Source organism: Triturus cristatus, chromosome 6, assembly GCF_964204655.1.
Source record: "Triturus cristatus chromosome 6, aTriCri1.1, whole genome shotgun sequence".
In the NCBI taxonomy this organism is placed as follows: Eukaryota; Metazoa; Chordata; class Amphibia; order Caudata; family Salamandridae; genus Triturus; species Triturus cristatus.
In genome coordinates, this window is record NC_140589.1 from 1742933003 (window position 1) to 1742956675 (window position 23673).

Consider the following 23673-nt stretch of genomic DNA (forward strand, 5'->3'; position numbering starts at 1 on the left):
TTAATATTCCTTCTGGTGAATGCATGGGTAGCACGCTGGAGCCCCGCTGCTGGCTGTGATTGGCCCGCCTCCTTGTGTTGAAGGACAGCCTGCCCCCTCATTACCAAAGGAGTGATCTAAGTGGACAGGGGGCGGACACCGTGGTACAACTGCATGCTATCACCTAGATTGGTAGCCAATGGCGAGCTGCATCAGAGTGGCACGCTTCAGGATTCTGCGAAACTGTTCCCGAGCACCAGAAATGCCGGGGCAGCAGGCGCTGTTTCTGGAATCAGGGGGTGTGAGCACACAGAACCGGCAAGAGAGAACAAGGGGGAGTTAAGCACGCTTCTGAGTGGCGTGCGCGCAGACAGAACAGAAGTGAAGGCGCTGGAAACTGCAGGGGCAGGCAGAGCAGCCCCCTCTCCCTCGGATTTCTCAGAAGTGCTGGGACATACTGCTTCTTCGCACTAGTGCACCGTCACTTCACGTGCATCACCGAGGGGGCTGCGGCGGTGGGGTGGATGCTCCTGCCAGGGGCATAGGCGGCTTCGTGCGGGACTGAAGTGTGGGACTGGCACAGGCAGCAGACAGACAGACTCAGTGCTGGAGGAGACACAATGAGACACTGAAGGGGTCTAGCTGCTCTTCTCGGGTGGGGTAGTGGGTCTTGTGGGTGTGAGTGTGCAGAGACGTCTGACAGACACTCTGAGCACAGGCTGTGAGTGAGAAGCAGACACCCTGCTTGGCAGCCACTTGGTTTTGCTGCCTTTGTTCCTGCCTGGTGCTGCCCTTCCGTGCCCCCTGGTAGGGGGAAGCGCAACTCTTGGTTGACCCTACCATGAAAGCCGTCGCCTACCCCGACTTTGTGGCTGCCCAGTGCCTGATGTCAATCTCCCACCGCCCGTCTGTGCTGATGCCCCCACAGAGCCAGGCGCCGCCACTGCTGCCAGCGGTGCCCAAGGGTGCCACCGCGCCGGAGGAGTCGGACCTGCTGCGCCAGAGGTCGCGGCCAGAGGTGGCCAAAGAGCCGCCGCCTCTGCAGCAGCGCCCCGCCGGACTCGGCGACACCTGGAAGGACTACTGTACCATGCTGGCCATCGTCCGGAGCCTGCTGGACCTCAACAAGTACCCGACAGCGCTGGAGTACCCTCCCCCCAGTAGCATGCCAGTTGCCCCCAACCCACCGTCACCAGAGCAAGAGGACCACAGCAGCCCTGCTCCCAGCCCCCCGGGGCAGCAAGAGGACTGTACCCATGACCCCCGCCAGGGGCAGCAGGAGGACTGTACCCTTGACACCCACGACATCAGAGACAGTTCATCCCCGCCACCCACCCCAGACCCGCAGGACAGGGGCGGCGCCGACAAAAGGCACTGGAGCCCGCACACCGGCTGCGGGAAGGTCTACGGCAAGTCCTCGCACCTGAAGGCGCACTACCGCGTGCACATAGGTGAGTACTGGGGCAGCCCTTGCGAGCCACGAACAAAAGTGGGGTTTTCTTTCAGGCTGAATCACAGGTGAGTGTCGAAGAAAAGTGATGTCGGGAGGCCCTCCAGGCGGCGACGCGTGGCCGCAGACACCTCAGACACCTCGTGTTGCCTAAGACAGGAGCAGGTGTGAGCCAGCTGTGGGCTGCCTGCCTGGGGTGCGGTGAAAGCCTATATACATGTGTCTAGGGCATGGGGAAAACATTGGGGTTATCCGTTTTCTCCCAAAACACGATTTTTATCTCGGGGCTGTGACAAATCTCACTTTCCTACGTATAGTTGCCAAACGTCTGTTTACATGCGAGTCCGCTCTAGAATCGTGCCTCATTTCATACTAATTTTTAATGTTTCTAACTAAAAACCGCCTTTTAGATTTTTATTCATAGGCGACGCCGCACTGACTGGTTAGGGTCAATTTTCTAAAGACTGACCCCCCCCACCAAAGAAAATACACATGTAGACGTGTGCATTTATGACTGAACTTGCGGCTCGTGTCCGAGGTTCCTCAGTGCCACCGTGTGCTCTGCTCGTAACCGGGAGGGCGCGCCGTACAACAGACTCTTCCAACATGTGACCCCAGACAAAGAGCAGGAAATATGACCGAGGATGAGTCTCCTTCCTGCCTTGTGTGGCTCTGTGTGTGGGTGCAAATGCAATAGGTCTCGCATTGGAGAGTGATTAAGCTATTGACATTGTTAATAACAATGCCGTTTCTGTAAATGTTTTAAAAACAAAAACATAAACAAGAATAATGTCATGAGCAATGCCAACAGCTCTAACTTTAACAATGCCGAGACCATTGCATTGTAAATGCTTGTTTCTTTTTTTTTTTTTTTTTTTTTTTTTTTGAAAACCTTTATTTCAAAATTCAGGACACAGCTATTCAGCCGACAGCCCGAAGGTTCGGCAGCATTGCAAGTTAGATACAGTGATGTGTCCCCAATACAGTTCAAAGAGTAATGCAAAGGTCCAATTTTAAGTAAACACAGAAAAAACTCACAACAAACCCCAGCAAGGCAAGGACATTGAGAGCCCATGGCGAAGGCCCCCAGGGGAGGCCGGACCCCACTCATCTACTAAGTACAAGACTGTGTGCGGAGGAAGAAGGGGAACAGCAGAGGCCCAGAACGGTAACTAAAACCAAACTGTGCTGGAAAGTAGGTCAGGGGGAAAGCTGTTCCTCGGGAGGTTCCAGGTCCGGGGCAAGACATATTCCCCCCCTGTATTGGTTCCACCGCCCCCAGATGGCATGCCACTTCCAGGGGCGACCTCTAGAGCAGTAGACCGTCTTCTCCCTAAACATGCTCCAATCCATGTTCTCCTTCCACGCGGTCAGCGTAGGGGGTCCCGAGGAGCCCCACAATCGCGCGATATCCCTTTTAGCTACCATGTTACCCAGAGTCACCCATTGGGTCTGCGCCTCATCGAGGTCAGTGGGCCCCCAGACGTTCAGGAGGCAACACCGCGCCTCCGGCTGTACCACAATGCCCGTCACCTCCCCCATAACTGCATGGACTCTCCTCCAGAACTCCACAATGACACCACATTCCCAAATGATGTGAAGGAAAGTACCCACCATACCACATCCCCTTCTGCACAGGCCGTCCTCCGAGAATCCCATGTGGACCAGCCTTGGCCCCGTCACATACACCCGATGCAGTATTTTAAGCTGCACCAGCCTCAGACGCGACGGGATCGCAACCTCCTTAGGCGAAGAAACCGCTGACTGCCAGTCCTCATTATCCAACTCAAGGCCATCCCTGGTCCACTGTTCTCTCAGCCCCAATAGCAAGTCTGCCCGGACGTTAATCAACTTCTTATATATGAGCGAGATCGTGCTCTCGGGCATATGACCATCAAGGACTCGGTCCTCAAGGGGAGAGGACTCCGGCACCTTCTCACCCTCCACAAGGACTGATCGGAGGGCGTGACGCAGCTGGATATACCTGAAATACTCTGAGGGCCCTAGCTCAAACTCAGTCTGCAACTCCTCGAAGGACTTCACCCTCCCCTTATGCAGCACATCTCCCACCTTGGATATTCCTATCAGATCCCACTTATCAAAGCCCTTCGTATGCCAGAGTCTTCCCAATCTTTCCGATTCAAACAATGGGGTAGCGAGGGTGAGCCTATCCTTCCAGCCCAACGAGTCAGTCGCCATCTTCCATACCCACACCGCCACACCTGTGGGCCCCATGAGGGACGAGTCTAAGGACCGCGAATACAACGCCCTGTAGTAGTTGCCGCCACGCAGCAGCCACCTATCCATGGCATACCCAGGGCTGAGGGCAGGGCCATAAAACCCATGGTTGATCGCGCTCAGCTGCGTGGCCCAATAGTACCGTCGGATGTCTGGGAGCGCAATGCCCCCATCGTACCATGGGAGCGTCAACTTTGAAATAGCTATTCGCGGCCGCCCATCCCACAGCAACGTCCTTTGGAGGCCTTCGACCTCCCGAAAGTATTTGGCCGGTACCCAGTCCAAGGTGTTCTGGAGGGCGTAGAGGAAGCGGGGAAGAGACATCATTTTGAACAGGGCCGCACGCCCAACAAGGGAGAGCGGCAGCCTCCGCCAACCCTCAACATCTCGCCTCAAGCGTGCCAAGGGGGGGAGCAAATTCCTCTCATAGCGCACAACAGGATCCATGGATATAAAAATCCCCAAATACACAAAACCCTGCTGGGCAACCTGTTTCGAACATGTTCTAGGGATCGGTGGGACCTCGCCACTAAGAACGTACAAGTACGATTTGCCCCAATTAATCACAAGCCCCGAGTTCCTACCAAACGACGCGAGTACGTCACAGACCACTATAAGTGACTTCTTAGGTGAGGCAAGATACAGCAGGATATCATCGGCATAAAGCGAAATACGGTCCTCGTGATCAGGCGACCACCGAAGGCCCCGTATATCCGGGTGCCAACGTATCCACGCAGCCAACGGTTCAAGGGCGAGGGCGAACAACAGAGGCGACAGGGGGCAGCCCTGCCGAGTACCCCTACCAAGCTGAAACGGAGTAGATGCCCGACCATTCACCACAACATTCGCTAGTGGCCCCTCGTACAGCAACCGAACCCAACTCACAAAACCGCGACCGAAACCAAACTTGGCCAGCACGGCCCATAAGTATGCCCACTCCACCGTGTCAAAGGCCATCGTGGCATCAAGAGATGCCACAATAGCCGGTTCACGCAGCGTGCCCGCCCTGGCGATGACGCCGTGAAGGCGCCTAAGGTTCAATGCTGTGTTTCGGTGCGGGATGAAGCCAGATTGATCCGGGTGGACCAAATCGCCAAGTACCCTAATCAAACGGGTAGCTAGGAGTTTGGCCAGAATTTTCGGCTCAGCGTTGAGGAGTGAAATGGGCCGATAGGAGGCGCATCTATCTCGGGGTTTACCCTCTTTATGTATGACCACGATCGACGCCAGCCGCTGATCCAACGGAAGGATCCCATCCCCCCGCGCCTCCAAAAACATGGCGCGCAGGTAAGGGGCGACCCTATCCGGGAACAGTTTGTACAGGTCGATCGGCAGTCCATTCGGTCCAGAGGCCTTACCCGAGTTCAACGCGCGAATCGCCCCCGCCACCTCGTCAACCGTTATGTCACCATCCAAATCGTCCCTATCTATGTCAGAGAGGCAGGGCAACTCGATATCACGGAGGAGATCAGACGAGTCCTCGGGCGGCCTGTCCGACACGGAGGAATAAACCCTATGAAAATACTCCGCGAAACACTTCACAATCCCCTCAGGTTCCACAATCGCCTCTCCCCTCTCTCCAATCAACTCTGGCACCACTCTATTGACCCGTTCTTTCCTGTCCAACCACGCCAGGAGTTTCCCTGCCTTATCACCAACGTCATACAGGCGGCCCTGTTGTTCCCTACTTAGGGTCTTAGCGGCATTCGTCACCAGGTCCCTATATTCCGCCTGCTTCAGGCAAAGCTCATGCAATGAGGACTCTGTAACCTCCTCCTCCATATCCCCCTCAAGGGCCGCAATCTCCTCCTCCACTTGCCTCACCTCGCCATCCCTCCGATTCTTGGCAGCCACCACCAGGGAGAGGGCTTCCCCCCGAAGCACGGTCTTAAAAGCTTCCCACAGCGACACCGCCGAGTCCACGGTTCCCAGATTGTCCTTAAAGTAATTATCTACCTTCTTTACCAGGGCGCTGGGCATCTTGGGGTCTCGGAAATACCATGGGTTGATGGGGGCCACCCTCCCTCCTCCCTCCCGACCTAGATCCAGCCGGATCCACACTGGCGAGTGATCAGAGATACCGCGTGCCATGTGCCTCGCCTCGGATATCAACGAGGCATGTGCGGCCAGAGTGAGCAGGTAATCAATCCTGGAGAGGCTACCATGCGCCCCGGAGTGAAACATGTATTGACTCTGTGTGGGGTGCCGGAGCCTCCAGCAGTCTATCAGACCAAACGTATCCAGGAAGTCTGGAAGCCATTTCTGAGCCCCCCCTGTGTCCCTGGGCGGGTATCTATCCAACAGTCCGGAACCCACAGCGTTGAAATCCCCTCCCACTACCAGCATTCCCCCCGGGAGAGTCAGCAAAGCCCTGCCCAGTTCAGCAAATGTGGAGGCCTGCAGGGCCGGCGGGACATAAACCGAAACCAAAACCAAAGTCCTTCCTTCCCACCGCCCCGCCACCGCCACAAACCTCCCCCTATCGTCAACAATGGTGGAGTCCACCTCAAAAGGCAACGATGCTCTAACGAGGATGCCCACACCCCTGGACCCAGAAGAGAATCCCGAGTGTGCAATGAATTTATACCCCTTCCTATTCAGGGCATAGCACGTATTGCCTGCAGCAGGACAACGTCTGGCATTGAGCGTTTCAAAAATTGCAAAACAATCCCCCTCTTGATGCGATCCCCCAAACCATTAACATTCCAGCTTATAACACTTAAGCCTCTACCCCCCATCCTCAAACGGAAAGAGGCCCACCCCACACCCGAGGAGCCACCATGGAACAGCCCTGAGGATAATCATCATGCCTTGCAGAAATAAACCCCCCAACAACAAACTCAAAATCCCCAAAACTCCCCCCACCCTGCACCCCTGCTGCAGCTTAAAAAGCCCCCCCAACTTGCAGTGTGCCTGTCGCCCTACAAAAACAAAAATCTACAAAAAGTACCCTAAGGGAGGAAAAGAGCACCCCTCGTCCTCCCGCAACCCTCCACAGTTACTGCACTCTGTTCAAATCTTCAAGTGTGGTCAAATCAAGTCAGGCCGGCTCTGAGATATCAGCCCTGTCCATCCCGGCCATTGTCTCCATGCTCGGCTGTGTCGTCCCCGGTCCGTCGCCGGGGCAAAGCGTCCATCCATTCGTCGGCCATAACCGGAGAGTCAAAAAAGAATGTCCGATCTTCATGCACCACCCGTAGTCTGGCAGGGAAAAGCATGGCATACTTCAGGTCCAGTTCCCGAAGTCTCCGCTTCACCCCCAGGAAGCTCTGTCTCTGTCTCTGCACCTGCTGGGTGAAGTCCGGATAAAAATTCACCGACGCATTCTGGAAGGGGACTGGGCCCGTCACCCTCGAAGCTTGCAGGATAGCGTCCCGATCTCGAAAATGAAAGAGCCGGGCGACAATCGGCCGCGGCGGGGCACCCGCCTTGGGCCGCCCGCCCGGCACCCTATGGGCCCTTTCCACCGCAAAAAACTTTCCAAGGCCCTTAGGCTTCAGATGATTGAGGACCAAATCTTCCACAAGCAGGTCCGTCGAAGCCTCATCCGAGGACTCCGGGACCCCGATGACGCGCACGTTGTTGCGCCTGGCCCGGCTCTCGAAGTCCTCCAGCCGGCGGGCGGCGAGGTCACTCTCGGCCCTCAGCTTCCGGACCTCGGTCTGCAGATCCGCAACATCATCAGTGAGGCCCGTGGTCTTGTGGTCCAGGTTCTTAACGCGTTCGTTTGTCTTGCCCAGGTCCGAGCGGATCAAATTGACATCCACCAGGATGGCATCCACCTTATGCGCCAGGGCCTCGAACTGTCTCCCCTTCGAGGTCTGCATCCCATCGAGCGCGCCCATGACATCCTGTAGGGAGAGCTCCGGTGTCCCAGGCGAGTCCTCCTTCTGGGCATCCGGCGCCTGGCTCGATCCACTCGGCGATGCTTTCAGGAGGGCGTAGCGGTCCATACTGTTGACTTGGGAATACGTTCCCCGCCTGGTGGACTTAGTCTTCAGCCGATCCCCTTCTGCTTTGCCCGACATAATGGACTCCAGGCAGTCCAATGCAGTGAAGACCGTTCCCTCTCAGAGAGAGGAATAAGGAGTGAGCAGGTCCGCCTTGTGCTGCCAGAGTAGCCCGCCGAGCGTCCTTGGGGTTATAAAGCCACCCAGAGCTCTACAGTGTCCGGGCAGACAAAGGATACGAAATCGAAAGTGAAAGAGCGAGGACCTCCGTCCGACAGTTCACACCTCACCAGGCCGTTGTTGATCAACTAGAAGTCGGGCATCCTGCCAACTCTAGCCCCTGGCATCTCCGGGAGTTAGGCCGCAGTCTTTCGCCAGTCGTAAGTCCGGTTCCCGATGGGCGATCCGACCGCGGGTAGCATCAATCGCCTCCCTGACAACTCAGGAACACGGTGCCATGCATACCATCAGGATTAGAGACAGGATAGTCGACGGAGGGCGCGAGGGTCTCGGGAGCTCTAAGCTCACGCGGCCATCTTGGTCAAGCGCTAGGCTCCTCCTGAATGCTTGTTTCTTTATGGTGTGTGTGTGTTTTTCAGCTATTGCCCTTATGCACTTCTCACCACTCTGTGTTCCTCTTTCTTGCCTTCCCTCTTTTGCCGTTCTTGCTCCCTTACCACTCACCTTCTCTGGACATTCTTGGTGCCCTACCACCCCCTTGTCCATTTGCTCACCCAAACTTGCCCGCCCACACTCCGTTGTCCATTTGCTTTCCCAGCCCATTGCGCCCATCCTCCATAGTTCTTATGTTTCCCCATGCCCTCCCTCAGTTTTTGGTGTGCCTCCCCAGCCCCACCAGCCCACGCTCCCTTGTCAACTTGCTTATCCAGACCCGACCCTCCCGTCCAAACTTCCTGGTCAACTTGATCTCTCAGACGCTCCAGTCCACCCTCGGTTGTCAGCTTGCTTCCCCAGCCCTGTAGCCCACCCTCCATGGTCTGTGTGCTTCCAAACCCCTTCTGCCCACCCTTCACTGCTAGCTTGTAGCACCAAACCTTACCGTCCAACCTCCATTACCAGCTTGCTGATACACAATGGTGCCAGCTTGCTACCCCAGTCTCACCCGCCCACCCTCCATTATCAACTTGCTTCCAAATCACCTCTCGCTCATACTCTGTTATCAGTTTGCTGTCAGTCCCACCCTTCCACGCTCCATTGTCAGATTCCTGCCCCAGCTCCTCCCACCAACACCCCATCCTTAGCTTGCTTCCCCATAACCTCCCGCTCACCATCCACTGATAGCTTGTTCTCCTAGCTCCTCCCACCCACCCTCACTCATCAGCTTCCTGCCCCAGCCCCTACCGCCCTCCCTCCGTTGTCAGGGTGCTTCCCCGTCCACGCCCGCCCACCCTCCATTGACAGCTTGTTCTCCAAGTCCCTCCCGCCCACGCTGCTATACAGCATGGCTAAAAATCATTGCCAATCGTTTTCATAGGAGAGACCCATCGGTTTTGCCAGTGCTTGTCCCTTATCTCCAGGTCCCAGTATCTGCTACTATAGCACAGACCTACTTGTAATTGCTGAATGCTTTCATGTAACCTCGCTCACACATGCAGAATAGCGAGCATTAACGAAATATGTGCTTTCCATTAAATCAATGACATCACTCAAACTATGATATTAGCCTCATATTATAGAAAGTGTCTTAGTGTCTGTGGAACTGGGGTCAGGACACAGCCGCCTTCCAGCACTATCCTGCATTTATTTTATTCAATACTTTAACTAATAGAGATGGCGACAAGGCAGCCTTTTTCAAATATTGTCACCAATTACTGAAAGCGAAATCCTAATGAGAAAGCAACATAAAGAAATACAGTCGGTGAAAAAGTAGCTATATATTATATCATAAGAGAATCTCTCCGAGGAAATTTTTTTTACTCCTACACATTGACTTAATTTTAGATTCATCCTCACAAGTCCGTATAAACGCTGGCAGTCGATACATTTGAGTACAATTTCATTTAATCAAAAACATAAACAAACTATTGATTTCCCCATGGAAGGTTGTGTTTAAAGAAGCACGCTGTACATTTCATTTTATGAATATCAGCTAGAACAAACATAAAATATACATTTTTTCTTCATTGTAAAACAAAATTTAACACGTAACTCGTGTGACAGTATGCAGTCTCCTCGGATAAGAAACAGACAAGGCTTTCCACAAAATATCTGCACTTCTTCATTCACAAATAGCAATGCTGTGATGTCCCACATTGCTGATGACTGTGGGCCAATCTTTTTCCAAAATGGCTTCTGCTTGCTCTTCATCTTGATTCCTTCACACCTATACCATGTTTTGGTTGGGGTTGTGGGACTTACACTAAACAGTAAACATGCACTGAGAGAAGACCACAACTTCTGCAGAGCACAGTATTGTAGGATGCAGGCCCTCAAATGCTGGCCTTCCTCAGAATATTGTGCTGAGTTTGTATCCAGTGTGAGTGTAGGTGGAGTCAGCTTGCTTTACTGAGATGGCAAACGAGCAATATCAAAACAGTATCCACCATTTCACTGATCTTCTCCACCTGACTGCAGCTAATACCAGGGGCGGCTCCTCCGTTGTGCTGGAGCGTCGCCCCACTGAAAAATAAAATGATAATAAAACAAGTTTATTGTCATTTTATTTTTCTTACTGAGCCAATTGCCAGCCTTAGGGCGGGTTGGGGCCGTCCTGACGGAACGTCATTTCGCTGCAGGGAGGAGGAGCGGGTAAATGCACATGTCGGCTTGGCCAGCCGTCTTAGGACGGCCAAACTGACATGCACGCTTACATTTCTCCAACCCAGCTGTGTTGCACAGCCAGGTGGAGAAATGGCACAGGCTCCCTGTGCCTGAGCGAGCGTCAAGTCGTCCCGCTCAGGCCAATCACGGTGCTGCTCTCCTGCTGGAATTACCAGCAGGAGAACAGTGCCATGATTGGCCCCTGGAAGCCTGTGCAGTGTGCACAGCGTAAGGAGAGGAGCCCCGAGGCGGTGGCCACAGCGACAGAAAAGTGCTTTAATTTATTATTTCCACCTTCTTTATATTTGTTTATGTATTAAATAAAATATTTCATCATTTGTACATTTGTTTAATGAGTGCATGATTCTGTATCTTTTCCATACTATTTTGTGGTTCAGATTATCAAAAATGCTTTTCATGGGGGTGCCTGGCTTCCATTACTGACTCTGGGGAGTAAATGGATAGGCATAGGCAAGACTTACTGGCTCTGCCAATGCTTGTTTTAATACCATTCTTTGCTCCTTCTTTATCTCTGCTGCTTCCTGTTACATTTAACTGGCCTCGTCTTGTATCCATGGCATTCTGTTCTGGTAAACAAGTAACTGATTCTTCTTCCACACTTATATATTCAGTTTTTAGGTCGAGCCTAGCGCAGCGCAGAAGCGCTGTATAAGAGATGACCTTTTGGAATTGGTCTGCAGTTTTGAAACCTTCTTGCTTGTGGCGGCATACACCTTGCGGGAGTGAGCAGCGGCGCGCAGGGGCCATCTGTTTCCAATTAGTGTGGCCGCGCGCGCTTGTTTACATTTGCCTGCTCGCGGTCGCTTTTACTTTCTTACCGACTGATCATGTCTACATGCTAATAAGCCGGGGACAAGACACACTTGGAGACGAAGGCTTGGGGATTGTTTACATCGGTCGCTTTCACCACAATTGGGTCTGCTCGCTGCTTTGTTCCCATTTGAAGTATCTGTGAGGATATAATGTTTATGAAAAAGCATCTTTTGGGCACTTTTCTCGCGCTGACACGAGCAGCCCTCCTTTATGTAATACGCATTTTCCTCTGTCATTTTGCTTTAACTCTGCAGCAGTTCACGGTTTTAAATGTAACTTTTTTTTTTTTATTCTATACTGCGCGAACTTTACCCGAATATATTGGAGCTTTTTACATTGGCACCAGTTAAATTACACAAAGACAACGATCATGTTATTTTTAGTAGGCACGGGGCTTGTCCAGAATCACAGAATTGTTAGCCAGTACCGAGACTCAAGCGTGCTTTTCACGCCAGCTCCAAGGTCGGCAACTCTAGCCTTACGCCACAACTTTGCCCACAAGAACTAAACAATTTTCAAGGGTATATACAACGAAGCCATAGTTGTTGCTTATTTATCTTATGCAATCAACAGCGATTCACAAGGCAATAGTCCTGTTTGTTGCAGGTGTAATGTTACTTGTTGTCTTATATATCTGCATGCAATGACAGAAGCAGCAAAATACCAGTGGGTGGCACACTGCTAAGCACAGATTTTTCACTTAAAGTGTTTAAGTCACCCCCTTAATTATGTCTGTCACGCCCATTTGAGAGACTGCCCCCCAGTTTTTTCATCCCACTTAAAGCACTGCTGCTGAAGGTCTGGTGTCGATGTTGGCTAACATCATGAGGAACGCCAGTCGCTTTTGTGTCAGGGAAACGCCATAGTGTGAACACATGTTCATTGTTTTATTAATACATATAATATTTTACAAACTACCAGGGTATGTCCTACTACCAATCTGTGTGAGTTTATAATCTACACAGTCCGTTTCAGTAACAACAAAAGTTTGTGGTAGAAAGGTTCCTTCTTGTTTCACAAAAGGCCATATTTAAAGATTGCCTATAAACAACTTAGTCAGCAAAGCCTGGGACAATGGGCCCGATTTACACGGGTGTTGCTATATTTTACGTGCTCCAGTTTATTTCTGGACAAAATTAAGTCACACGTCCTAACAGCAAAATCTTTCTAGATCGGGCCCTGCGCCTCTCTCTACCCGGTACAGTGGGCTAAATGGACAGCCGGTATGTGGCTGTCAAACTGTATACACCGTAAAAATGTAACTCGCCAGTCATAATTTGCTTTAAGTACAGTTTCTAAAAACCAGTTTAATTTTCCTACGGCTTCATTGACCTTGGAACCCACAAATATATGACCTGGTCTGGGTGCCTGCGACCTGTACCCTTCTTCGCTTCAGGGAGCGGTTTGTTTCACTTCAGGGCAGCTTTCTGCTGTAAGGGAGCTGCATGGCCTATTGGCTATGCCAATGCTTGTTTTTAAGCCTATTGGCTTTTTCCTCTATAAATGGCTCTTTTTAGGTCGAGCTTTCGAGACCTATTGTATCTTCTTCTGGGGGTAAAGTCCACCCACTGCTTCTCATTTGCGTGTTTGATTGTCCTTTAAAAATCCTCTGTCCTCTTGTCCCTCCTTTTTGACTTTCGTTTCAGCACGGCCTGACTACTGTATCATAATGCCTTGGTTCTTTATTTGTGTTTTGTGGGACTATTTTCATCTTCCTTTCCTGCCTGTGTTTGCTGTTGCATGTGTTTTTGGGCACTCTATTTATTATCTTGTGCCGTACAGACCATCTGTTGTGCTCTGATCAGAGCTGTTTGCTATTCAATGAAAGACTACCCCTTTAACAATCCTCATGGGATTGTCATGCTGCACAGACTTCACTTATCGTCATAGCGCCTCACAGGCCGCCATGCCTATACGTTTAGCCTGCATTTATGTTACTTTGTGCCAGAGCTGCATTTTTTTTACACTGCAGACCCAGTGCAGCTTTGTTCCAGTGCTGCCTCGTCCTCGGCTACTCGTGCCAGTCCTCAGTAACCAGTGCTGCTTCCTTCCAGGGCAGTTTCACTCGAGAGAAGCCTCTTTCCGGTGCTCTCTCGCCCAGCCCCTGCAGCCACTGTTTCCTCGTGTGGCGAGCTCTTGCTCCTGGGCTTCATTAGCATAGCCCACTCCATCTGCGTAATTGAATGTAAATATTATGTCTTAAGGAGAGGGTGCAGTACCACAGGTCGTTACTAGGTGTCCCTAGTAACAGCATGTGGTATTGCACCCTCTCCTTTAACCAAATATTGGAATTCCATTACCACGAGGTTTGAGGAACAAGCGCGAGCATTTCTGTGCAATTTTTATTAGGCTTTTGTAGTCTTTGTGATAAGAACAGAAATTCCACTTATTAAGGAAAAAAATCTCGCGCTAGTTTCTTAATCCTCATGGTAATAGAATGTAAATTTGTCTTACGGAAAGGGTGCAGTACCACAGGCTGTTACTAGGTGTCCCTAGTAACGACCTGTGTTACTGCACCCTTTCCTTAAGACATAATATAGGAATTCCATTACTATGTGGCTTAAGGAACCAGCGCAAGCATTTTTTCCTACATTAGTGGAATTAATTTTTTTTATCACAAAGGCTACTAAAGCTTAAAATGCTCGTGCTCGTTTCTTAAGTTTTATAGTAATGGAATTCCTATATTATGTCTTAAGGAAAGTGTGCAGTACCAGAATGCTCACGCTTATTCCTTAAGCCTCCTGGTAATGGCATTCCTATATTATGTCTTAAGAAAAGGGTGCAGTACCACAGGCCTGTGGTACTGCACCCTCTCCTTAAAACCTAATATAGGAATTCCATTACCAGGAGGCTTAAGGAACAAGCGTGAGCATTTCTGTGCATTTTGTTTTGGCTTTTTTAGCCTTTGTAATAAGAACAGAAATTGCACTTCTTAAGGAGAAAAAGCTTGCGCTAGTTCCTTAAGCCTCATGGTAATACAATTCCTATAATAGGTCTTAAGGAAAGGGCGCAGTTCCACAGGCTGTTACTAGGTGTCCCAGGGACTCCTAGTAACAGCCTGTGGTATTGCATCCTTTCCTTCATGTGGAATTAATTTCTTATTATGTATATGTCACACGGCGAGCCCGAGCCAGGGGGGTACGAAACGGACAATAGACTGGTGGAGTGTGTCATCCACCGTTTCCCCTCTTCTTTCCCAGCAGCAAGACGAATGGAGCTGCCCGGACATACGCGAATACGAAGGAAACGAGGAAATCAGATGCTGCTCCTTTAACTGGGACGATATTGTTGAAAGCCCCGCCTCTAGTGATGACGTCGAAGAAACCTGACCCACAAGAACCCGAGGAACAGGGAAGCCGGTGTGTGGCAGCACCAGAGGAGACGCGGAGGAAGAACCAGAAGGAGACGAGTACGGAGCCACACGGACTGAATTGAGCAGAGGAGTGGTGACGGAGAGGCCGAGAGACGCCAGCAAGCCAGGAGGCCAACGACCCCGTGATTCGCCCAGCCACGCTCCAGGAGGAGCGTGGCTCTTGCAGGTACGCGAGCGTTTTGCGGGCTGGGTGGGAAGAAGGGAGAGACACGATTCCTAAACGTAGGGGTCCCCTCTCCCCGGTGTACCCTTCCTGAGCACTTCACCCTCACAAAGATAGACGTGCTATTTTCACCGTGTGCTCCTTCACATACCCGTCCCATTTCTCGTAAACTGTTTCACCACACTATTACAAGACCACCTTTTGTTTTGTTATCTTCCTTATCATCATCACCCCGAACCCTGACCCACCTGAATCAACGGCTGTACTGGCTCGTTCTGGAGTGGATGAGGAGAGGATGGACCTCGTCGAGGGACAGGGATTCCAAGGATAAACCACCTATATCCCTGTTACCATATAAGAGACTGTTTACTCAAATGAGACGTGTTCTGAATCCAATAAAACCCTCTCTACCTCTACCTAGTCTCCTGCCCATTTCTCCCAACCCGCTACAGTATGCTACTGCTGGCATAATGTTTGTTACAGTGACTACTTCCACCACACATAAGATTTCAACCTTAAAAATGGAGCAGTGAGGAAAACACCACCTAGGAAAAAATGTTCCTTTAAAGATAATTGTTAAATTAATTAATTTACTTATTGTCAGGACCACTAGATTCGCACAATTCTGCTGCTGTGGAGTTTTCTGTAAAATTACATATTTGCTGCACTTGTTACATAATCCAGCATCTTCTGCATAATGCACAGTTTTGTAAAACAAAATTGTGAACAAGCATTTGCAATGCAATAGGTCTTACATTTACGCAAGTTTGAGCTATTGGCCTTGTAAATGGCAATGCCTTTTATTTATATTTTGGTTTTCAGAACATAAATAAAAGGCATTGTCATTTACATTGCCAATAGCTTAAACTTGCATAAATGCGAGACCTATTGCATTGCAAATGCTTGTTTAGGACTTTTGTTTCTTGTTCATGCGGCTCATGTCATGTTGTCTCTGGCAGTTGAAAACAGTGGAGCACACCAACAGGAAGATGTGGTCCAGCCCCATCACAAGGTTTTGAGGAAAGGAAGAGTAGAGGTGGGGCTACAGAAAGCATGGAAAGGTGAGCTGGGCCATACTGGCTACCGGGCGTTTTGGTCGACTGCCAAGCTGGGGCCTGATTTTACTGCTGTGGGGGCTGATTTATGTTGAAGGGGACCTGCATTGGCTTCTAAGTAAGGGAAGCAAAACAAATGGTTTAAAAGCATACTTTAAAACCATTAATTTTTACTTAGAAAGGCCCGGTAGCCAGTCCGGCCCTGGAGGTAAGTGAAAAACATACATTCCACAAGGCTACCTCCAAGCAGGAGTAAACTGGCTGTATAAGAAAGAGAGGCAGCGTGTATTGGTGTCTGCCTCACTCTGTGGGAATTTCAGGGACCCATTACTCACCGGTAATCTTCATTACTCCGAGTATAGTCTTCCTCGCCCCACATGACTAACACAGTGAGCTTCAGCTCCACACCAGATCGCTCCAAAGCAAAAAAGTCAGCCTCCCATGCCTCCCATCCCTTCCCAATATGGCCGACCCATTACACCCATGACCTCTATGAGAGGCGGGCCGGCCCAGCCCATCAGCCTGAAACTACCAAGCATAAACATGAAGCCGAAAGCCAGACAGGGAGGGAGAGATGGGAACTCATGTGGCAAGGAAGACTATACTCGGAGTAATGAAGATTACCGCGAAGTAATCGGGGCATTACCTCTTCGTTAGTCTTCCTCGCCACATGACTCACAGTGAGCACATACCAAAGCCAAGCGGCTTCATGGAAACTTACCAGAAACCAACAGACCAGAAGGGGACGCCCACAAACGAGGGCAAAACCCAACAGGCCAGAACGAGTGGAAGGACCACCCAGGAGAGAGGCAACCACGAGCAGGAAGAACCAACCCGGGACCAAAAGACACCGGGAATGTCAAAAACCCGGACCCCATAGACACGAAGTGCCGCCAGGAATCCTGCCCCCAAGCAAAAGCCAAAGGAGGACAGAGAAAGGCACGGGACCAGACTGCACGGAGCCAAAGGCCACAGAAAACAGGGCCCAGAACCGAAAAGAGCAAGCCGGACCAAACACACCAGGACTGTCCAACGGACATCCGTAAAGCAAGATGGGAGCAAAAGTCCAGAGAGAGGAACTGAATGAACAGAGGGCAACCCCACCACAGTGACCCAACAAAAAAAGCCACAGCAGAAAGAGAGAGGCAGTCCGACAAACACAGCAACACCGCTCGAATTCACCAGAGGAACGGGGCAGCGGAACCAGACGTAAACAAACAAACTGGCAAGAGCCGCAAGAATGGAAAGGGGCGCAGAAGAGAAACAGAAGGGGGAAATGCCCCAGTCACACAAAGGACCCCCTGGAAGGGATCGCGACCCCAAGGAGAGAACCCAGGCAGGTAAAAAAGACCCAGGAAGGCGCCGGAAACGACACCGAAGAGACCCGGCCACCAAGGAAACTCAACCGGGCAACAGCGAAAAGCGGAGAACCCATAGGTCCACCCATGCCCAGAAGGCAGGGAAATGCAGCGTGACGGACCGAGACCGCCCCGCACAGGGACCAAGCGAGCCGCCGAAGCGAGCACCCAGGCGGCCACACAGGCAGCCAGCTAACAACCAGGCCCTGCTCAGCCCGACAACGAGGAACTGACTGAAACAGGAAAGCACAGGGAGAAAAAAAGCCACAGGCAGAAACACACCAAAGGCGAGAAGGACAGAAGGGCAGGGCGAAAAACGAACCCGAGCCATGTCAAGACTCCCAGGGAGCCACAAGAGCCAACAGGCCCCGGAACCCCAAAACCAGGGACAAAAGACGAGGACACAATCCACACCGGAAGCGCATGGGCCAGCCAGGGAGAAGAGAACCGGAGGCACCAGCACCCCCGGACACTCAACAGTACTGCTGGAAACAAAAACCAGCAAGGGAAAGAGAAAGCAGGGGCAGGGGCAGGACCATGCGAGCACCACCAACAGGACAAAAGGCCTGGCCAGGTCAAACAAGACCAGAATCCCTGGAAGTAAAAGGACCCCAGGAAAGCGCAAAGGTCCAAACAATTCCCAACCACACTGAAGGAAAATACCATAGCCAACACTTTAGATTGAGCACCCAGTGCCAGCGAAAGATCAGGGATTGAACACCCAATCCGCAGAGTAAGAGTCAAAGACCTCAACCATAACGCCAGAGCGACTCCCGTCCGGGAGCCAGGACGAGAAGGCCGTAGAGCCAACACCGGAGACCCAAAGGAAGCAGACAGCACCAGACGGTCCCAGAAGAACACCCATCCAGGCACAAAAGAGGCCCGACCCACAAACCACAGAATGAGAGCCGAGGAGAACAGGAGCATACAGGATGGAACGGCCAGAGTCAAAGACGACCCAGGCAAGGACAGCACCAAAGTGCCAAAAAGCCAACAGGGGCGAACCCCGCAAACACCCGGGAGCACGAGGCAGGGCCAGCAAGGCAGGGGAAAACCCCAGGGAATCCAAGGAACGGCAAACAGAAGCCAGACGGGAAAACCGCCCACAGGGAAAACCACTGACCCAGTACAGATCAGGAACCCAAGCATGCCCCCCAGGAAGGCAATGTCGCCAACAACCGGGAAGGATGTACCCAGCCGCACCAGGAGGGAGAGCGGTAAGGGCCCGGGGCAAAAAGAACCAAGGAAGGGCCAGAGGCACCGAGACAAACCGGATGGGGAGGAACTGCAAAGGACAGACAGGGGTGAAAAACCGCCAGGCAACAAGACCCAAAACACGACACGAGGAAGGCTTCCACCAAGGCAGACAAGCCCAACTGGAAAAACCAGGGGATCAAACAAAACCCCATGACAGGATCCGATCAGAGAAGGACAAGCGAGACCGCCAAAAGCGACCCAGCAGAAAAAAGGGACAAAGGGGACAGGGACAACACAGCAAACCATGAAGCTGAGGCCCTGCAACCCAACGCCACAGGCGCCCAATAACATACGCATCAAAGACACCCAAGACAAAAACCATGGAACCCTGCGGAAAAGCGGAGAAAACAACCCAAAGATGCCCGCCGAGGCCAACACAGAAGAAAACCAGAGTGAGAAAACACCTGGAACGCTCCATCGCAGGGACAAGCAGAGCACAGAAGGGCGTACGACGACACCCCGATGCCGGAACCAGTCTTAAACATTTCCCAACCTTACTGAAGGAAATACCATTGCTCACACCTTAGACTGAGCACCCGGTGACATTGAAAGACCAGGGATTGAACACCCAATCTTCAGAGTCAGAGTCTAAGACCGTAACCATTAGGGGAAACAGAAACAGAGAGAGACATGACCAGCAGGGAAAAATACAAAAATGTATTGCCACCACAGAAGTAAGCGGAGGACAAAAATACAAAATTTGTGCACCTGTAAAGCGCGCGTCAACCCCTGACGGGGCAACTGGGTGCCGAAAAACAGAAACAAAAACAGCCCTACAGAAAGGGACACACATCAATGACCCCAGTTGGAAGAAAGGCCGAGTGGAACCGCAGGGAAACGAACCTGTGACCATGAGGACGAACACAGGCCCCTATAGTGGACGCACTAGTCCACCAAGCCACCAGCGCTGCGGCAGACCATTAATCACAGAAGAAAACAGATGAAACACAACCCAAAGTCGGAGGCATTGAACAACCAACGTGGGACAGCAGCAAAAATAAGAGCAATCCACGCTACGGGGACGCACAAAAGACCGCAGTAGCGAAAAACGCGTCAACTCCCCACACGCAGCGCAGCCCCGCACTCGAGGGACAGGAGCAAGCGCCACTCGTGGAAAATAAATCCCAACCTCAGGCAGACAAATTACCAAGGCCTACACTCCTGCCGCTGTGCAAGAACACCGCCAGCGGACTAGTTACCAACCAAAGAGTCACGAGCCGACGACAACCCCAAGCCCCAGAGCCCGCTAGAGCCGAGCAGAAGGCCACCAGACGAGGGGGAGGAGCGGAAACCACAGGACACCCACCCCAACACAGGGCAAAAGACGCGACCCATGAGCGGTGGGTGCCTGCAAAACGGGAAAAGGCAGCAGCTGGCCGAGTCGGGCCCACGAACACAAAAACACGCCCAATGGCATAGCAGAGTCGAAAGGCACAAAACACAGCGCTTACACAGTAGGTAAGCACAGCCGAAAGCCAACCGAGCCCGCGCCCCAACAGTACACACACACACACATCAGAGGGGGCCGAGGGACCCTCGCGCTTACAGGCATAACAGCCGGAGAAAACAGACAAGCCCACAGCGGCCCCCACAGAGACGGGCAGCCAAACAGCAAAACCCAAACGAGCCCGCTATAGCAGGGCATTAAGGTACAAGGTGGTGGGGGAGGGGGGAGCGCAGGGCAGGATCGCGAGAGCCAGAAGGAGGGGGAACCAGCGAGTGAGCCCGACAGAGCAGGGCCTCCCCCCGGGATCTCCGGACCAACTGGGGCAGGAACTCGTCCACGTACCAGAGGCAGGCGGGAGGCGAGAGCAGCAGGAGCGGGGAGAGGAGGCAGGCAACACACCGCCCGTGCGCAGGAAGGACGTCAGCGGAGTACAATGAAAACCGCATACAACCGCCGCCGCCCGCCCCCGAAGGGAAGGCGGGCAACGCCTCCACCTCACACCCGTAGCGACAAGAAATAGCGGAGAGCAGAACCTGTAACCTACCCAACACTTTAGACAGAGCACCCAGTCAAAAGGTACCACAGCCAGCACGCATACGGAACATAACCAGACGATCGCAATCCCATAAAAACGGAAAAAGAAAGCCGAGCCGCCACCCGCTGCAGCGCCACGAGGGGCAGGCGGGCGGCAAGAACAAAGCACAGAGAAACACACGCACAGCCACCACCCCGCCGTGCAAGTCGCCCCGGAGCCATGAAAAGCAGGCACAGAGTAAAGGGAAAAACAGAGGAGGCAAAGCGATGGCCTCCATCCCAAACAGTACCCTGGCCACCCCCCCCCCCCGGAAACCCTCAGCCCGCTAGAGCAGAGCCCAACCGGCTCAACACAGTGCATACCGGGGAAAAAGGTGGGGGGGAGAGAGTTCAAGATCCTAGAGCAGGACCTCCAACCTGAGACCCACGTACCTGCTACTGCAGGCACCACTTACCTGACGCATCTGGAGAGACGTGCGCAGAACGAAAAAAACAGGCTGATGGGCTGGGCCGGTCCGCCTCTTTTAGAGGTCATGGGTGTAATGGATCGGCCATATTGGGAAGGGATGGGAGGCTGATTTTTTTGCTTTGGAGGGTTCTGGTGTGGAGCTGAAGCTCACTGTGTTAGTCATGTGGTGAGGAAGACTAACGAGGAGGTAATAGTATCTCCTGGTACGGGATGCCCTTACCTAGTGCTCCATAAAAGAGGTAAGGGAATGAAATGAATTTGCAAAATTAATTTATTAACTAATAGGTAACTTGTAGTTAGTGTAAAAATATGAAAGGAGGAGCCAAAGGAACAATTCTACTTACAAGAATAATGAAAAGAAGGTTTGTAAATTCAAATTCTGCAAAGCAACAAGTAGCAACAACGTGTACAGGCATCGAAAGTCACAGAGTACTTTCCACAAAAGAGCGAGAGAGAGAGAGGGGCTCGGGGGCTTATTTACAAGCCCCTTGCGCCGCCGGTGCGTCACTTTTTCCCATGTTAAAAGTGAGGTAAGGCCGGCGCAAGGAGCTTGTATATATGCCCCTTGGTGTTCATTAGAAAAGCACACCAGGGTGAGAGGCTTTGGCCTTTGCCTGCTAGTAAGCAAAAGTACAAAAGCGCTGCGAGGGGACGCTTCCGCCTGTTTTTGGCTTTCCACTTGCGCAACACGAACAGATGGAAAACTATCTACTTTGCCCAGCCGTATTCAGCGGGGTCTGCCTCGGAGTGTGGGGGCCTGAGCAACTGTACATGAGTCACGCTGATTAACTGTGCAAGGAAAACGAGGTGAAGCGAGCGGCGCCTCAGTTTAATCAATGGCGGGGCGCGAACTGCAGCTGAACCCGTGCCGCCGCCTGGCTCAGTGGTAGATGCGAGACCCCTTTCATTTTTATTGCAATGCCTGGCTGGCTCTTAAATCTGGTGACGTCCCCGCAGTTTGATGTACGCTGTTTCTTCCCCGTTACCCTGGCCTGTAGTAGATGCGAGGCCCCTTTCATTTTATTCCGAAGCCCGGCCGGCTCTTTAAATCTGGTGACGTCACCGCCGTTTGCTGCACGCTGTTTCTTCCCCGTTACCCTGGCCTGTAATTCAGCAGATGGCTTCATCATACATTTTACTTTGCTACGAAACGGACGGGGGCGGTCACTGCAAGCGAGCACCTTGCACAGGCTCGTGACACGGCGGACCACCCGGAGATCTGTCACAAAATGGAGGGAAGAGCGGACACGTTCAGATGATTGATTGGCTTAATCAGTGCAGATAAAAGCCCTATGATTGGGGTTGCGGTATGGGTGAGCTCACACAGGTACTAATTAGTAAATGATTTATCACCCCAAAGTAGTGAGATCTCAGTATTTAGCACCTTATAAACCACTTTTTCATAAGACGAGGACAATTTGTATTTCCAGGCTGCAAATGAGACATAAATCCCAAACCGTGAACCTCCAAGTAGCAGAGGGAAAAGTGTGTAGAAACTGTTCATTTTAATGCATTGTTTCTAAAGCCTTGAAATAGTGCATCGAAACTGCAAGAAACTGCTTACAGACCCCTGCTATAGTCATAATCTGTAGTTTACGTGCGTCAAATAAAAGTTGAACACAAACAACATTACCACGAAATGGCGTTACTGAAAACCGGTATTAGGTGCAAGATCTTGAGTATCATCTCATCACCAAAGAGACACAGAGGGATACCTTTGACAATACATTGCCCACTTTTAATTTCCCTCATATATAGTTTGATTTCTTAAACATTTGCCTTTCCAAGACAAAAGACACCTGAATTTGTACTTCTGAATTCTGAACAGGGTTCTTCTAGATTTTCAAATTACCAGGGGCCTGCTTTGCAAAGGGATTTGAACAATTCCAACTAACAAGCACAAATGAAAGGATTTACAAGTGCACTCACTAAATAAAGGAGACCCTGTATGCTGCGTAAATACATTTACTCATTGTCAGAAATTGGGTTACTGGTTGAGGGGGTTGAAACCCTACTCAAGCAGCAATCACAATCCTTGTCAGGGTGAGGCACAAGCAAACCCCAAATTAAGCTGTGCTCAACCCTCTGGTAGCTTGGCACCAAGCAGTCAGGCTTAATTTATACTTCAAATCTCTATATTGCTTTTCAAGCAGAGAAATTATACCAATACTGAGAGTGAATAGCTCATCATCTGCTGTACAAATATGACTAAACATAACATCCCCCAAACTCCCCGTGCCCCCTCGGAACCACAGTGCTGACAGATATAATGAGTAATGTGGTCTCACACCAGGCGGGCAACTAGAGCCAAATTTCGGGGGGGGGGGGGGCTGAAAAAGATTTCGGGGGGGGCTAAGTCTTCCAGCCATAGGCAGAGGGGCTGTAAGAAGGGGTGAAAACACAATAAAAACCTCATTAACGAGTAAATGGTCTTTTCAAGACCTGTGAAGTACTCGGGTCTGGCTGCAATTAGACGGACGCCAGCCCGCTAGGCTGTCTCAGCCGGGCTGACACACATGACGGGGGGGGGGGGGGGGGGCTGAAGCCCGGTGAGCCGAATGGGTGTTGCGCGCCTGTCTCACACGTTCTAATGTGGCAAGCTAACCAGTGCCCTCTTGTTTGGAATCAATAGAACCCTCCGTTAAACGAAGAAGACGGAGGTATCTGGGACAGGTGAGTTCGCAGAATTCTGAGGATAATAATGCTATAAAAGGATGCCAGAGCTCAAGATATGAAGTGCCTTGTGCTGAGAGAGTGAGGGTCTTCTTTCCATCACATGTATATA

The 23673-nt window shown here is 51.6% G+C and overlaps 2 protein-coding genes across 2 annotated transcripts in view; one reads left to right on the top strand and one right to left on the bottom strand.

Moving 5' to 3' along the window:
- The window catches only part of ALK (ALK receptor tyrosine kinase), a 2691376-nt gene that overhangs the window by 308209 nt on the left and 2359494 nt on the right, over window positions 1–23673 (bottom strand). The gene's annotated exons all lie outside the window — the stretch shown is intronic.
- Window positions 821–15918, top strand: LOC146821913 (Krueppel-like factor 9). The gene is made up of 2 exons (XM_085609090.1): window positions 821–1430; window positions 15728–15918. The coding sequence occupies exons 1-2, from the start codon at window positions 821–823 to the stop codon at window positions 15916–15918; spliced, it is 801 nt and encodes a 266-aa protein (XP_085465216.1).

What these genes read in the sequence shown, in the direction of transcription:
- LOC146821913 (XM_085609090.1), top strand. Translation starts at nt 821, where the DNA reads ATGAAAGCCGTCGCCTACCCCGACTTTGTGGCTGCCCAGTGCCTGATG. An exon ending in GCACTACCGCGTGCACATAG is followed by an intron (nt 1,431 to 15,727) that starts GTGAGTACTGGG and finishes TGTCTCTGGCAG; the next exon opens with TTGAAAACAGTGGAGCACAC.